This window comes from Crassostrea angulata, chromosome 2, assembly GCF_025612915.1.
Source record: "Crassostrea angulata isolate pt1a10 chromosome 2, ASM2561291v2, whole genome shotgun sequence".
Lineage (NCBI taxonomy): Eukaryota > Metazoa > Mollusca > Bivalvia > Ostreida > Ostreidae > Magallana > Magallana angulata.
In genome coordinates, this window is record NC_069112.1 from 45,144,945 (window position 1) to 45,159,828 (window position 14,884).

The 14,884-nt window shown below is 35.8% G+C and overlaps 1 protein-coding gene across 2 annotated transcripts; it reads right to left on the bottom strand.

Moving 5' to 3' along the window:
- Positions 1-1,451: 1,451 nt before the first annotated feature.
- Positions 1,452-12,992, bottom strand: LOC128173476 (potassium voltage-gated channel protein Shaw-like). 2 transcript variants are annotated; one of them, XM_052839178.1, is made up of 5 exons: positions 12,832-12,992; positions 9,249-9,640; positions 6,554-6,634; positions 6,098-6,319; positions 1,452-3,685 (listed from the first exon to the last, which is right to left on the bottom strand). In XM_052839178.1, the coding sequence occupies exons 2-5, from the start codon at positions 9,591-9,593 to the stop codon at positions 2,714-2,716; spliced, it is 1,620 nt and encodes a 539-aa protein (XP_052695138.1). In that variant the 5' UTR covers positions 9,594-9,640; positions 12,832-12,992; the 3' UTR covers positions 1,452-2,713. The 2 variants fall into 2 exon arrangements, with proteins under 2 accessions (XP_052695138.1, XP_052695139.1); XM_052839179.1 differs by lacking the exon at positions 12,832-12,992 and adding an exon at positions 11,986-12,124.
- Between the last annotated feature and the right edge of the window lie 1,892 nt (positions 12,993-14,884).

Consider the following 14,884-nt stretch of genomic DNA (forward strand, 5'->3'; position numbering starts at 1 on the left):
GTCACTTGTAGCTGTAGTCGGTGTCACGTGTAGCTGTAGTCCGTGTCACGTGTAGTTGTAGTCCGTGTCACGTGTAGTTGTAGTCCGTGTCACGTGTAGTTGTAGTCCGTGTCACGTGTAGTTGTAGTCCGTGTCACGTGTAGTTGTAGTCGGTGTCACGTGTAGTTGTAGTTGGTGTCACGTGTAGCTGTAGTCGGTGTCACTTGTAGCTGTAGTCGGTGTCACGTGTAGTTGTAGTCGGTGTCACGTGTAGCTGTAGTCGGTGTCACGTGTAGCTGTAGTCGGTGTCACTTGTAGCTGTAGTCGGTGTCACGTGTAGCTGTAGTCCGTGTCACGTGTAGTTGTAGTCCGTGTCACGTGTAGTTGTAGTCCGTGTCACGTGTAGTTGTAGTCCGTGTCACGTGTAGTTGTAGTCCGTGGCACGTGTAGTTGTAGTCCGTGTCACGTGTAGTTGTAGTCCGTGTCACGTGTAGTTGTAGTCCGTGTCACGTGTAGTTGTAGTCCGTGTCACGTGTAGTTGTAGTCCGTGTCACGTGTAGTTGTAGTCCGTGTCACGTGTAGCTGTAGTCGGTGTCACGTGTAGTTGTAGTCGGTGTCACGTGTAGTTGTAGTCGGTGTCACGTGTAGCTGTAGTCGGTGTCACTTGTAGCTGTAGTCGGTGTCACGTGTAGCTGTAGTCCGTGTCACGTGTAGTTGTAGTCCGTGTCACGTGTAGTTGTAGTCCGTGTCACGTGTAGTTGTAGTCCGTGTCACGTGTAGTTGTAGTCCGTGTCACGTGTAGTTGTAGTCCGTGTCACGTGTAGTTGTAGTCCGTGTCACGTGTAGTTGTAGTCCGTGTCACGTGTAGTTGTAGTCGACAGTACACGTAAAGTTGTAGTACGTCGAAGGAGACGTCATGTGTAGTTGTGGGAGATTTCTAGAATATTAGTAGCATCAAAATACACAGTGCGATTGTTATACAAATTGTTAACCCTAAATACTGAAAACTTAATTAGGAACTAGGCAATAAAACAATTATTTATTGCCTGAACAGTCAATAGACCCTTTTTTTTCATTTGATGCTGGGAACAGCTCAGTATGATCTAGTCTATTGCCCTCGACCAATAGCTCATACTGAGCGTTTTCCTCGGCAATTAGATTATAGTGAGTTGTTTCCTGCACCTTCGGGGAAAATATTCTGGTCTATTGACTGCTCAAGCATCAAATAATTGTACATGTACAATATATTATGATTAATATGCAATTTTTATAATAGGTTAAACATTTTCATGGTTCAATGTCACCAAATTGTATAAATAATTCTTTAAAGTTTTTCATTTAAACCCCGCGTTTTCGCAAACCTGCTCTTTTATCAGGTGCCATCGATTTTTTAACTTAGCTTTTGTTTCATCTTTTTTACGTAAAAAATACTAGGCTTTAAAAAGGAAACAAGTTAAAATTTACAAGTATTTTATTTCACATCACTCTACAGTTTTGGAATGTACATTTATGTAAAAGATAAAATACAATCTTTCCTTGTGTAAATACACGTTGACATTTCAACAACAATAAATATGCATCAATTTGATTTATGCAAGTAAACTACATTAGTATGTATATAAAAGTATACGAATATAGACTCATGGAAGACAAAGAATTTCAAAGTGTTTCAAAAACTAAACAAAGTGCGTTGCCTATATATAAACAAATTCAAATTAATCTTAGTTGATGACCTTAATTACCGTCCATGACTTCGCGCTAAATTAGATAAATAATTAAATTCCGAATATAATATGAACATTGCAATATGCGTTCAAAGCATTTTACTTTGTACATGTAAAAGTACATCATAAAATTAATACTTTTTAATTAAAAAGCGCTTTATTCTAATAGTGGTTCAATTTTAAGTAAGGCTTCAAGAGTTGTCGTTCTTTTTCTGTAATAAAACTTTGCATATATTTTATAATAAAAAAAAATAATGTATACAACTTTGACACATATGGTTGTTGTTAAATGCATAGACCATATGACATAAGTTTCCTGAGCACCATTTGGAAAGGAGCTGTATATGACACTTTTCCTAGAATTTTCTGATTATATCAATTACATGTATTATTTACATAAAATACTCTATGGTGAATTTAAAAAGGTGCCGTTTTTCATCAATCAAATTAATATTTTTTTTTCGTAAAAATATACCTCGCACACGATTTTGTAATCATTTTAAGTGCATTCAATCATAATATTTGGTGTATAAAAATATATAAAGACATAAACATATATTTGTTGGATTTTTAAACAATAAAAAAATCATTAAAACGCAGCAATAGCCAATCTCGTAGATCCCTTCACTCCTGCACGTTTATAAGATTCTCCCTTTTGTGACACAGTATTTCGTTGTAACGCACATGTACATGTATATATGCACCTATAAAATCGTTCTATGTCTATGAAAACACTCCTGGTCCTCGTCAATACTCAGCCTCAAGTCTGATCGAGTTTTACCTTAAATGTATTGTCTTTCCACAAATTTATTTAAAAATTAAATTTGTTGTTAATTTTTTAATAAATTTGTGGAAAGACAGTATATACTTGTCTTATAAGGATTTGAGTTTAGAACAGACTTGAGTGATTTGAAAAGGTTGGGACCAGAGCCTATCCTATCGGAAAGTTCCCTTTCCACCACCGTCCCGAACCCCAACCCCCGCGCAGCTTATACAACTTTCCTTGTGATTTAAGTTGCTTCCTCATCTCCATTGCACAGTTTTACCTCCTCAACATGAGAAGGCGAAGAAGAAGAATTGTTATTATATACCACGCGCTTTTCGCTCATATCGTCGTCTTCATCGCTGTCCTCGTTATTCTCCTTCGCTTCTTCGTCAATGATCGCGAACTCAAGATGCTTGTAGTACATGATGAAATTATTGACCAGCACTGGGACAGAGAATCCGATCATCAGTAGCCCGGATAACGCCGTGAACGACCCGACAATGTAACCAAGCTCCGTCACCGGGTACATGTCGCCATAACCCACGGTTGTCATGGTGATGAGGCTCCACCAGAAGCTGTGGGGGATACTCTTGAACGTGTCTCTGTCGTCCACGAAGTAGATCAATGAGGAGAAAATCAGCATGCCGACGATGAGGAAGACAATCATGAGGAGTAGTTCCTTGAAACTGGATTTCAAGGTGTAGAACAGGATCCAGAGTCCCGGAACGTGCCGGATCAACCGGAAAATCCGGAGAACTCTCGCCACACGGAGAATCGCGATGTAGTTTATGTTGCCGTCGTATCGCATTTCCGGGTGGATCGCGTACACAATGAACTGGACGTAGTCCGGAATGATCGCAAGGATGTCGACCACGCCCATCAGTGACGTCATGTACTGGAACTTCTTCCGGGCAAATATCAGTCGTACGATGTAGTCGATCGTGAAATAGATCAGACAGGAAATGTCGATTGCCAAAAAGGCGGGGTGTGTCACTTTCACTGTGACGTAATCCGTGTCTTTTGGAATTGATGCATTTTTTAGAGTTGCGTTGAACGACGCGGATGTGTTGTATGGAAATGATGACGTCACGTTTCGAGATGCGTCGAAAGTTCCTGGTTTGAGAATCTTGACTCTGTTGTCAAAAACGGGATGCGTTTCGACGACGAAGCTTGCAATGGAGATGAGGACGAATATTAAGGAGATGTATCCATAAGCCTGGAATAGAAGACGCCATCATGGTTCTTAATGCATGCATGTGCAATATATATATATATATATATATAACAGATCAGAGTTGTAGTGTTGAGTATGAAGAAGATCCGGCACAACTAAAATGAATGACTTTAAAGGTTGAATAGTATATGTGTACATGTCACACAGAACCTATAAAATATGTTACAAACCTATCAAATGTTAAAAATGTGAATAACGAATAGAATATAATAAAAAGAAAAGTATATTGAAAATTCATGAAATTGCTTGTTTCTGTCATTTTCGTCTAAAAAACCTTCCGCACGAAAAAATAGTTCCCCAAAAAACTTGTTTGTTTCTTGAATTCAAATGGATTTTCTTTATGAATGTTGTGTAATTATGAAATAATAATCTATCTGTGATGATTAAATAAAGAAAATCATATTCATTTTCAATATAATGATCATCTGCGCAATGAAATCAAAACATGAGGAGTGAGATACCTTAACAGTTATAAATTGTTTTGAATAACTCGCGGAACTTGAATCAAAAGAGTATTCACATCAATAGGTTTCACTTGGAATTCATGTGATATTCTACACATGCAGTCTTTCCCAGCATTACCAATATGCGATGAAAATATGCAATCCATCTATTATATATGGACACCTTTCAACATAAATAAGTTATCATGTAACTTGGTGTTCCTTGCCTGGGAGTAGAAGAACACCATGTCCTAAAATCTAGACAATAATGGCGTCATGACGACAGACGTCGGGTGGCAACGTTAAAACGGCATAACGGTGAACGGCTCGAGATTTTTTCCTTTATTTTATGATGGCAGAAAAGATTTTGATTAGTTTGTTATTAATTGTCTATAGTTTCGCATTGCATTATGTATAATAATTGGGCTTTGGTAACCCGACATTATCCGTTTGAGTCAAGAACTCGACATTATCGACATTATCCACTTGCGTCCCACTTTGTATATATGGCAATACGTCGAAACATTTGGACAAGCATTACAGAGTTATCCTTCTTTCTTGAGAGCCGATGAAATACATTCATGAATGGGTTTATTCACTGTAGAGTAAAATGTCTCTTATTCATGTATGTGGTTAATGACAGCGGAAAATAGTTATACATATGTTGTTATGTAGAAATGTTAATGGCGGCCTTGACTTGTGATGAATTCAATTAACACAGGGATCTAACAAGAGCGAGCGAGAGAGAGAGAGAGAGAGAGAGAGAGAGAGAGAGAGAGAGAGAGAGAGAGAGAGAGAGAGAGAGAGAGAGTTTTACTGCCTGTATAGATGTTTACAGGTAACAAAAACATTTTTATCCCGGATTTAACAAAATCCGTGATAAATGACCACGTATATGACCAAACCAGTAATAAGATTTTGGCGAGGACTATTAAACTAGAACATTATTTGACCGAAAACTGTTTATGGGGTAAGGCTCGGATGAGGTGGGGACATTTTATCGTATACGTAGTTTGTTGCTCAAATATATGCTATAAATCAAATTTGAAAAGGTCGTTCTACAAAAGCAAGAGAGAGAGAGAGAGAGAGAGAGAGAGAGAGAGAGAGAGAGAGAGAGAGAGAGAGAGAGAGAGAGAGAGAGAGAGAGAGAGATTGTTGTGATACAGGGTAGTAGTTAAAGCCTGAAGTTTTATTTCACAATCCAACTTCTATACTTGTCATGTGACATTCAGCGCTCAGCTGCTTATTGAGTTTTATTGACGGTCTGAACTTTTGCTCCTCTAAATTGTAGGTTTCCTCAAATCTAAAGTTCAGAACATCATCGGATTTCATTTGTTCCCTGTAAGGGACAATATCACTGCCCGCCAAATGGAGGATACATCGCAAAGAGTTTGATAATATGCACGTTTAGAAAAGAATAGTTGCGCTCAAAGAAATGTTTCGCGATATTTAAAAATAAAAATTTTCCTCATTCTTCACAGGTCATTCGTGCAGCATTTTAAAGTCACGTGCATCAATGACTTCTCATTATGATCTAAATCATCATATGAAAACATTATGAAATGCAATTACACATTATTGGAATCCAGTAAGTTTCTATTTGTTACACTTTTCTACAGTGCAAGGAATATTAAAAATATGGATTGCTAGCATGAGTTTGACTTGAAAATGACAGAAAAAAATCATATGGGGGGATTATTTTGTTAAATTGTACTACTTTTCATGACAATAAGTCCCTGCGGTATTCAAACTCGGGACCTGCAGATTGGTAGATTGAAGCTACGGCCCATTGCGCCACAGAGATAGGCAACGAATATTGGCAATATAAACTGTTTCACAATGCGTTTAAATCGCCATGTTGTTACGTACTGTCATAATAAGTAAAAGTCACGGGGTGTCGAGGATTCTTAATTTTATCCAATCATTACTAAGTATACATATGTTAACACACCTTGGCAGTTCGGCTGGAGTTTGGCTTGTTCAGTATCTTCCATAGCTTGGTCTGCAACTTCTCCCATGCGGTACCCTTTGACCTGCCCTTTGAACTCGTGTACTCGTCCATCGAGCCCTTCCGGTCCTTTTCGAGCTGCATCAGCGCCTCTAGCGTGGAGTTCCAGCTGTTGTAGTGCGACCAGCAGCATCGCTGTATGATGTCATCGCTGACGCCCCAGAACTTAAAGGGAGAAGTGTGCAGTCATTAGCCCACATTCTTTGATTGGATGTGGGAATGTGATATCAAAAATATTCAGAGATATGATACATGTACAAACAATTTATGCAGTAGGTACATGTAAATACCAATAAATGATTACTTGTACCAGAAATTATTATTTCCTGAATCAAAAATAACTCTCGTCAGTTCTTTCAGAACGTTGATTATAATAATAAAAACGTCTAATGGAATTACCAATAGTTCTTCCCTTGCCGCTGGACCACATATGAAAGAAGGCAGGTGAAGCTCGCCGGTCCGCAGGTAATTCAATATGGCCTGAAATTTAATATACAGGTACATATATGTATAAAGATTGTCTGTAATTTGAAGTACATGAGCATGTACATGTGCATTAAATGATAAAACAAACCGAAAACTGCATGTCGAACTTGACTTATTTTACAACAATTGATACCGGTAAATAAGTATATATATTGCACCAAATATCTGTCGTTGACACTGATGCTACATGTAGCGCGAGGGGATCATTAGATATAAAATAGTTGGAAATAGTATATACAAAAAGTCATTATTTATCAGATACATGTAACACAAGAGTGACTCTAACATAAAAAAAACATGTATGATGCTAGGACACAGTCGATACATTTAATGAATCATTAGACTAAGTGCACGTGTACTCATTTATCGTGTACAAATCAAGATGTCTTATGAAATAAAGGCGGCCATGAATAATGGTGGTACACAAGCTAAGGCACGACGACTCGTAGAACTTGTCAGATACTGTGGAATCACTTAAATTCGTGGGAGCCAATTTTCGTGGATTGTGGGTTTTTGGCTTATTCGTTGGTATGTAATTTCGTGGATGCGCAGGTTTTCAGTTTCAGTTTCAAAGATAACTCTTTCTAAATTTGTTTTTGTTGAGGATGTAAATTCGTGGGGAGGGGCTTCCCACGAACACCACGAAAATTGAGCCAACACGAATTGTAATGATTCCACAGTAATTCTGTATGGTATCTGATATAAAGTACATAAAAATTACAATAGTAAGATACATTTAATAGAAATAAAATTTAAGTCCTTCGACTTTGATTGTTTTTGCATATATTGCTAAACTGGAAGGAGGGGCATAGAGATGGAATATGTTGAATTGACTTTGACATACACCGGTTATTCCTTACAAGAAAAATGGATCGAATATTAGTAAATAGTCAAATGTGAGCTTGCCATGGTTTTGAATGTAACCCGTTTTTCTCTCTTTTGTTTAAATTTTCGCTTAAAGAATAAATAAATCATGATTAATAACAATATGAAACATTTTTAATTTATATTTGAACTTTATCTGCTTGGGTTTTAGTTTATATTATTATTGAAAAAAAATTAGTCAATTTGAAGCAATTCCGTGTAAGAATGCAATGACACATGCAGTAAGACATGCAGAAGGCGTGGTCATTTCAGAGCGCTTTTCTGGTCCTTGTGTGGTTTAATGGCATTCTCTGACTAACTCCAGAACTAATGGATCAAAACTAATTCTCAAGATTGCAGATATATGTGCATTTATTTTGGTACGTAAGTCACGATTTGACCTATGCATATTATGCAAAAGTTCTTATTACGCAATTTGTACGTATTATAGAGTCCCATTCCTCAAAAAAAACTAGAAAAGGGGCGTGTATGTAATTCAGAGAGAAATAAAAAAAGTGCAAACATTAAAAATGCGCATAAATCATTGTTTTGTTGCAGGAAATTCATTTGAGTACGGTAATACTGGTAAAGTGCAAATACGAAAGTCATCAATTCATTTCATTTTTTTTGGACTTTTTTTAACTTCCTTAAAAAAGTTTAAGAAAGCATCAATAATTACTATTACCCGGTATTAAAATTTAAAGCATTTTTTGTTGTTGCTTGTTCAGCAATACCGTATACAGGAAATACCCTAGACGGTTTTTTTTGTTCTAAATAGTCTTTAAGGAAGGAAAGATGGGGTAGTATTATTTACAACAAAATGCTACCAATTGTTACTTGCTTTTAGTTGAACAATGATTTTAAAATGAACATTTAATACATGTAGGTGAGATACCAATGTTAATTAAAGTTCACAATATTAGATCTACAATCGCCCTTTTAAAACTTTTCAAATTGTCAATATTTGACAATAGAATATATGCTGTTTTGTTGTTTTGTTTTGTTTTTTGTTTAGGTAGAAACCCTTTAGAGTGCAGATTTATTTAACTGATGGCGCTTCACTCTATTGCGCTACGTTGTTACACATCAAGATTGTGAACGAAAATACTAATGTGAGGATACTAAATTTTATGGCTTATTTCGAATAATATGCGTCAATACATGTAGTAGCTGCAAATCTGTAGCTCTACGGGAACATTAGTGTCAACAGATCGTTGGTCTACCTGGATATTCTTGAACTTCAGAGTTAAGGTTAACAGACCGTAGGTCTAGCTGGATATTCCCGAACTTCAGTGTTAGTGTTAACAGACCGTAGGTCTACCCGAATATTCTTGAACTTCGGAGTTAAGGTTAAAAGGCCGTAGGTCTACCCGAATATTCTTGAACTTCAGAGTTTAGGTTAACAGACCGTAGGTCTACCCGAATATTCTCGAACTTCAGTGTTAGTGTTTACAGATGATAGCAATCTAAAATTTCGATTTGGCTAAATACCGGTACTGTAAATGCAAAAATTAACACTTTTCCTACGGAATTCATATTTCTCAACCGACAATTGCAAATCTTTTTAAAAAGTCATTCTTTATGGAGAGGACATGTATACACTGCCTATTTATTGTCCACTCTTTTAATAAATGTACTTATTTTCATGCATACTAAAATGTTGTTTAAATTAAAAAAAAAATTCTCAACCTTGGATATATCTTGTCTCTCAGCAGGATTTTACATCAACATCCGGACGTTTTACCTTGAAGACATCCGGGTCTCGGTCAAAGAAATACTCCTTCCGATCCTCGTTGTAATGCCTATTCATAAAAGTGTCGTCTGCTAGCGGACTGTTTGGTTGGCTGCACAGCGTGGACCTGTAGGTTTCGAACTTGGTTCCTCCGACATTGAACATCACGATATCATTTGAAATTCCTACTTTCACTGATATTTTTCCGCCATTCTTTTTATCCAGCTTCGCTCCCGGAAGCAGAGCGTGCAGCAAATTCTGATTCGCCAACCCGCCCTTTTTCTTGGACGCCATTTTCGTGGAAGAGAATTTCGCTTTGCCACTAGAGGATCCAGTTTGCACTTTTATCGTGGACATTGCTCGTCCGCCCTGTTAAATCCCGCTGGTTAAGATCGAGGGAACCCCTTTGTTAGAATAAGGGAAAAAATGTGAAAGAGTGGTATATAGAGGAAAACATCTTTATAACACAAGACATTAAAAACGCATCATCTTTTGAGTCGGCAAGATCAACCCTCTGTTTAAATGGACGAGTGCGTGCATAAAATTTTGACGCTGGGGCCATGTTTAACTGTTACAAAAAAAACTTTTATTGTAATAGAAAACATTTGGCAACGGGGACACATTCTCTTAATGCTTTAAATGAAAACAAAACGTCAGATTCGCTTTTCCCCCCACCTACAAATGTTGACATACTGTGTTCCATTAGAAAGTAAACTAATACCAATTAGTTTATGGTATGTAAACAATGTCGCCATTTTCGGCATTGTATGAAATGTTTATTGTGAAAATGAAGTGGACATTTTTAAAAACGCGTTTCCCCCTAGCTTCTTAAGTGTTCGTAAATCCGTTGTGTGCACAAAAAAAAGAAAAGATCGCTTTATTTCACTTAATTACTTGGTACTTGTACGGAAAGTAGCGGGAAAAAATGTCTGGTTCATTACCGGGTCACCACAATGATAAAATAAATGAATGATTGACACATTTTTAATACTCTATATCTGATAAAAGAAAAAAAAGAGTGGGGGATGGATGTTGTTGAATGTTGAACTTGATAGACTTCTGTGTACTTTTATTTTTTTAGGCTGTACCATGTAACACCTCTCCCCAAAACTTATAGTTATGTTCATTAATTTCTCACGTAGTGGGCTATTAGATCTCTCTCTCTCTCTCTCTCTCTCTCTCTCTCTCTCTCTCTCTGTGTTTGCCCCCTGTCTGTCTGTCTCTGTCTGCCTCTTTGTCTGTCTGTCTATCTCTATCTCTCTCTGTGAGATATATCAAAATCATGTCATATCTAAACTAAGTTAACTTTTCTAAATACATCATGCAATTTATATTTTACAGTGGAAAAATATAATGAAACCATGTTGGAATCTCTCTCTCTATCTATCTTTCTCCCTTCTTCTCTCTCTCTCTCTCTCTCTCTCTCTCTCTCTCTCTCTCTCTCTCTCTCTCTCTCTCTCTCTCTCTCTCTCTCTCATACGTAGAGTTCACTGTAATAATAATAATTATCATTTGCATTTAAGGCATATAACACGTTACTACGAGAAAATTACTCATTTTGCAAAAAAGGGGGGATGGGGGTTGTTTAAGCCAGATCCTACTTGAGATTGTCGTAAACAAAAAGAGAAACGATTATTCATCAAATTTAGTAGTAATTCTGTCATTTACTTCTATTTCGCTTTGCATTAATTATAAAAAGCAGCTCGCCAATGCACGCCCAAAACAATTTTTAGAATATACGTGTATTAAGTATAGAAAAATAAATCCACGATTTCGTCATTTGATATTGTTGGAACTGAAACATTTGTTTTGGTAATTTGAGAAATATTACTTCGCAGAAAGACCTGTTTTCAATTCGACTACATTGCAGACCTTTTTGAATTACTTAATATGTAAAAGATGAAAGTATATATATTTGCTTTTTAAAAAAAGTATACTAGTAAAACGTTATGCCTATTCTTTTACCTTGGTAAATCTTAATTCATAAACAGAAACCTGTAAATTGTTATTTGAAATAGTTTATCTCTTTTATGTAATATTCCATAGATAACCATGGTACTTACACGTGTGCTTCAAAGCTGCACGTCAATTGATTACATTATAATGCAATTACATGTAATCCATGTTATCTAACATTGCGCTACAGTGTATGTTTTGAAATTAATTCAATTACATGTTATTACATTAAAATAGTTACATTTACAATTGCATGCCTCTGTGTATTATAATTAAGGGTTGAATCCACATGCACCTACCGTTGTATATACTTTTCTCATAATAAAGATTAAAATTAATCATATCCCCTAACTATTATTAAATTTGAAACACAAAGGGGGTGTAATTTTTTCGCAATTAGGAAATATGTATGACGTACGTCAAGTTACCTGTGGTTAAATCCTATATATTGCAATTGCGAGCCGTTCGAGTGATTTTTTAACTTTGTCTTTTAATTCAAAGTTGGTCCCAGTGCTTTTGGAATAACGTCTGCATTGAGTAACCGAAGGTCATGCAGGGATTATCTGTTCAAACCGATGCGCATTAACTCCTGATCAGCTCGCATTAAAAAAAGAATCCCTTGTTGTAGAAAAAAATTACCAGCGGTGGTTGAAAGATTAAACTACCCATTGTTTTATTGACCTTGTAAGATTAACTAATCCACGTCCGTAGAGAATAAGGACAGATAAACGCACGGCTGTTCCTTACCCACCCCTCCCCCACCCCCAAAAAAAGAAGAAAACAGTGTTCTTACCTGTTCGTGTGCGTAGAAACCGCATTACATTATTGAGAAAAAAAATGCTGTATGGAGTTTTTTCGTCGTTTTCAAGGAAATAATTTTTATTTTTTAACGCGTTGCGGTAAGCATTAAAAAGTTGAATAACCTGGCAATTAAGTTTTTCTTTTGAAATATTTACTCTGTTAGAAAGGGTTTCTCGGGAAACGAATGACATTTTTAGTAAATACACGGGGTATAAGAAAGAGAAGATAAATGCGAAATAGAATGAAAACAGCAATTAAAATTACTCGCTTGGAAAAAAAATGGGAGATGCTGATAATAAAAAAGGCTTTGTCGTCAGGCCTATTTTGATGTCCTTAAGAATATAAGTGGTTTTATGTATTCAGATAGAATTTAATAGTTAACCTTGAACTATCTCTTCTCTCTCTCTCTCACTCTCTCTCTCTCTCTCTCTCTCTCTCTCTCTCTCTCTCTCTCTCTCTCTCTCTCTCTCTGTGAGATATATCAAAAACATGTCATATCTAAACTAAGTGAACTTTTCTAAACATATCATGCAATTTATATTTTACAGTGGTAAAATATAAAACCATGTTGGAATCTCTCTCTCTTCCCCTCTCTCTCCTCCCTTCTCTCCCTCTCTTTCTCCCTCCTTCTCTCTCTCTCTCTCTTTCTCTGTGACCCATGATTTACGACAAAGAAACAATCACACTCGGGATAACAAATATTAACTTATATAATAGATTTAAAAAACACATACCGGTATTATACTTTGTAAAAACAAATTATCAGAGCAAAAATACGAAAATTAATACAAAGAACAATTAAATACTTTAAAACATTAAACAAAATAAATTTTCTTACATTTTGAATAGAATGTAGCTGCAGTGGATCGTTCCCTTGTTTTAACGCGATTTGATTTTTCACTGGATTATGTATATGAAATTATAATGACTCAATGCCTTCCCTAATACATCAAGTAAGGCGGCGTTTTAATTCTATGCGGCCTAAAACAGCTGAAATCCGTGCATAACATTGCAATGTTTACGACATGACCTGAGTTCTCTTGTATCAAGGAAGTATCAACGTTATTTGTTCTTCCCGGTGTTAACATGTTTAAGTTGTTTTCTCTTCTATCTCTCATTCCCTCCACTCAACTTCTTAAATTGTTTATTCAAAAGACTCTCTTTCTCTCTATCTTTTTTTTTTATCTCTCTCTCTCTATTTTTTATCCCTCTCCATCTTTTGATCTCTCTCTCTCTCTCTATTTTTGACCTCTCTCTCTATCTTTTGATCTCTCTCTCTAACTTTTGATCTCTCTCTCTCTCTCTCTCTCTCTCTCTCTCTCTCTCTCTCTCTCTCTCTCTCTCTCTCTCTCTCTTTCTCGGGGAGGGGGGGGGGGTTAAAAAAATATAAAAGTTAAGTTAAACGTGTTCTGAAAAGTATTCGGAGTTTTTTATTGTATTTGTGAATTTTCATACCCTTCTTAAGGTCCTGCTAGCTCTTAGTGAATTTTGTTAATTTAAAAAAAAGAAAACAAAAAATTCAACTTATCTTTTATAATATTTAAAAAAAAATGAAATATACTGAATGAAAAATACAAATCTATTTTTGATTGTTTCGATTTTCTCGATCTATTTCGTTCAATCTGTTATCAAACAGTTCTTGGAGCTACAATAATCCTTTGAAAGACATTCCAACCTGGGCACTTCAGTGATTTATAATTTGTAAATTATATTTAAGGAAACGGATTAATATAAGTGTTTACTTGTTTCCGAATCCTTGCCTAATTATGCATCATTGTATATATGTTGTACGTTGTATTCATAATAAACTATGGTTTACACTAATCCTTTGAAATCACTTTTAACAAAAATTAACACTTGAAATTAAAACATCGCATGAAGAAGGATTTAGGAAATATAAACCTACAGGAATGACGTAAAGAAACTAGTCTTACAATACACTGATTAATCTATTAAATGCAAAGGAAATTCATGTTTATCCTATGAAGCCACTAGAAATGAATAGTTTAATGACTGTATGTAAAGTGTCAAAATAAATACTTTGACGTCGTCAGGACTGATTTGATTTAATTCATTAATATTCAAAGCCAATTTCATATTTGCAGCAAGCCAATAACATACTGATATTCCGCTGATACTATGCAACTTTAAATTTACAAATACACAACGGGAAATTCTCTCTCTCTCTCTCTCTCTCTCTCTCTCTCTCTCTCTCTCTCTCTCTCTCTCTCTCTCTCTCTCAAATACATGAAATGCTTCTGCATTATAATGAATTATACAATTAATTATATGAAATAAAGAACCATTCTACGAGGTGACCAATTAGGGTAGGGGTGAAAAAAGAATTAATTACCATCAAAGGAATTCAAATTAATAATTACCTGAAACTCCAAGATTTGGAAATTAAGAGAAAACTCATTGACAAACAGATGATAACAAAATAAGAAGCCCATATGTCCACGGCAGAAAACTTTCATAAAGAATGCACGACTTACTATCGATTCAGTTTTATCAAAAGCGATTTATAGTTAAATTATTTTCACTCTATCCATTTCAGATAGATAAACATTCAACCAACTCGTTGAACAAAAGGTGCATTTACCGATTTATAGCTGAGATTTTATTTCTTTTGATTTAGTCAAGGGAGGCCAAATTTATACGGTATGTGTTCTTCTCAACCCTTCGGTCAGTTTTTGACCGAATTAAATCTCTTGTGACCAGCTGTTTATAAATTGATTACTGAACATGTTTTCAACAGGTGCAATATTATGGAATGCCATAGCTGCCTTAAGGTCAATTTCATATTATATGAATTGGTATATTTTTTATATGCAATAGTAATATTATTATATGCAGTGCTAACATCATTATATGCAGTGCTAACATCATTA

Bases quoted from the DNA above. Each gene is read 5' to 3' on its own strand.
- LOC128173476 (XM_052839178.1), bottom strand. From the start codon at position 9,593: ATGTCCACGATAAAAGTGCAAACTGGATCCTCTAGTGGCAAAGCGAAA. The intron at 6,320-6,553 runs GTAATTCCATTA...TCTCCCTTTAAG, and splicing joins CGGCAAGGGAAGAACTATTG to TTCTGGGGCGTCAGCGATGA. The intron at 3,686-6,097 runs GTGTGTTAACAT...CTTCTATTCCAG, and splicing joins ACTCCAGCCGAACTGCCAAG to GCTTATGGATACATCTCCTT.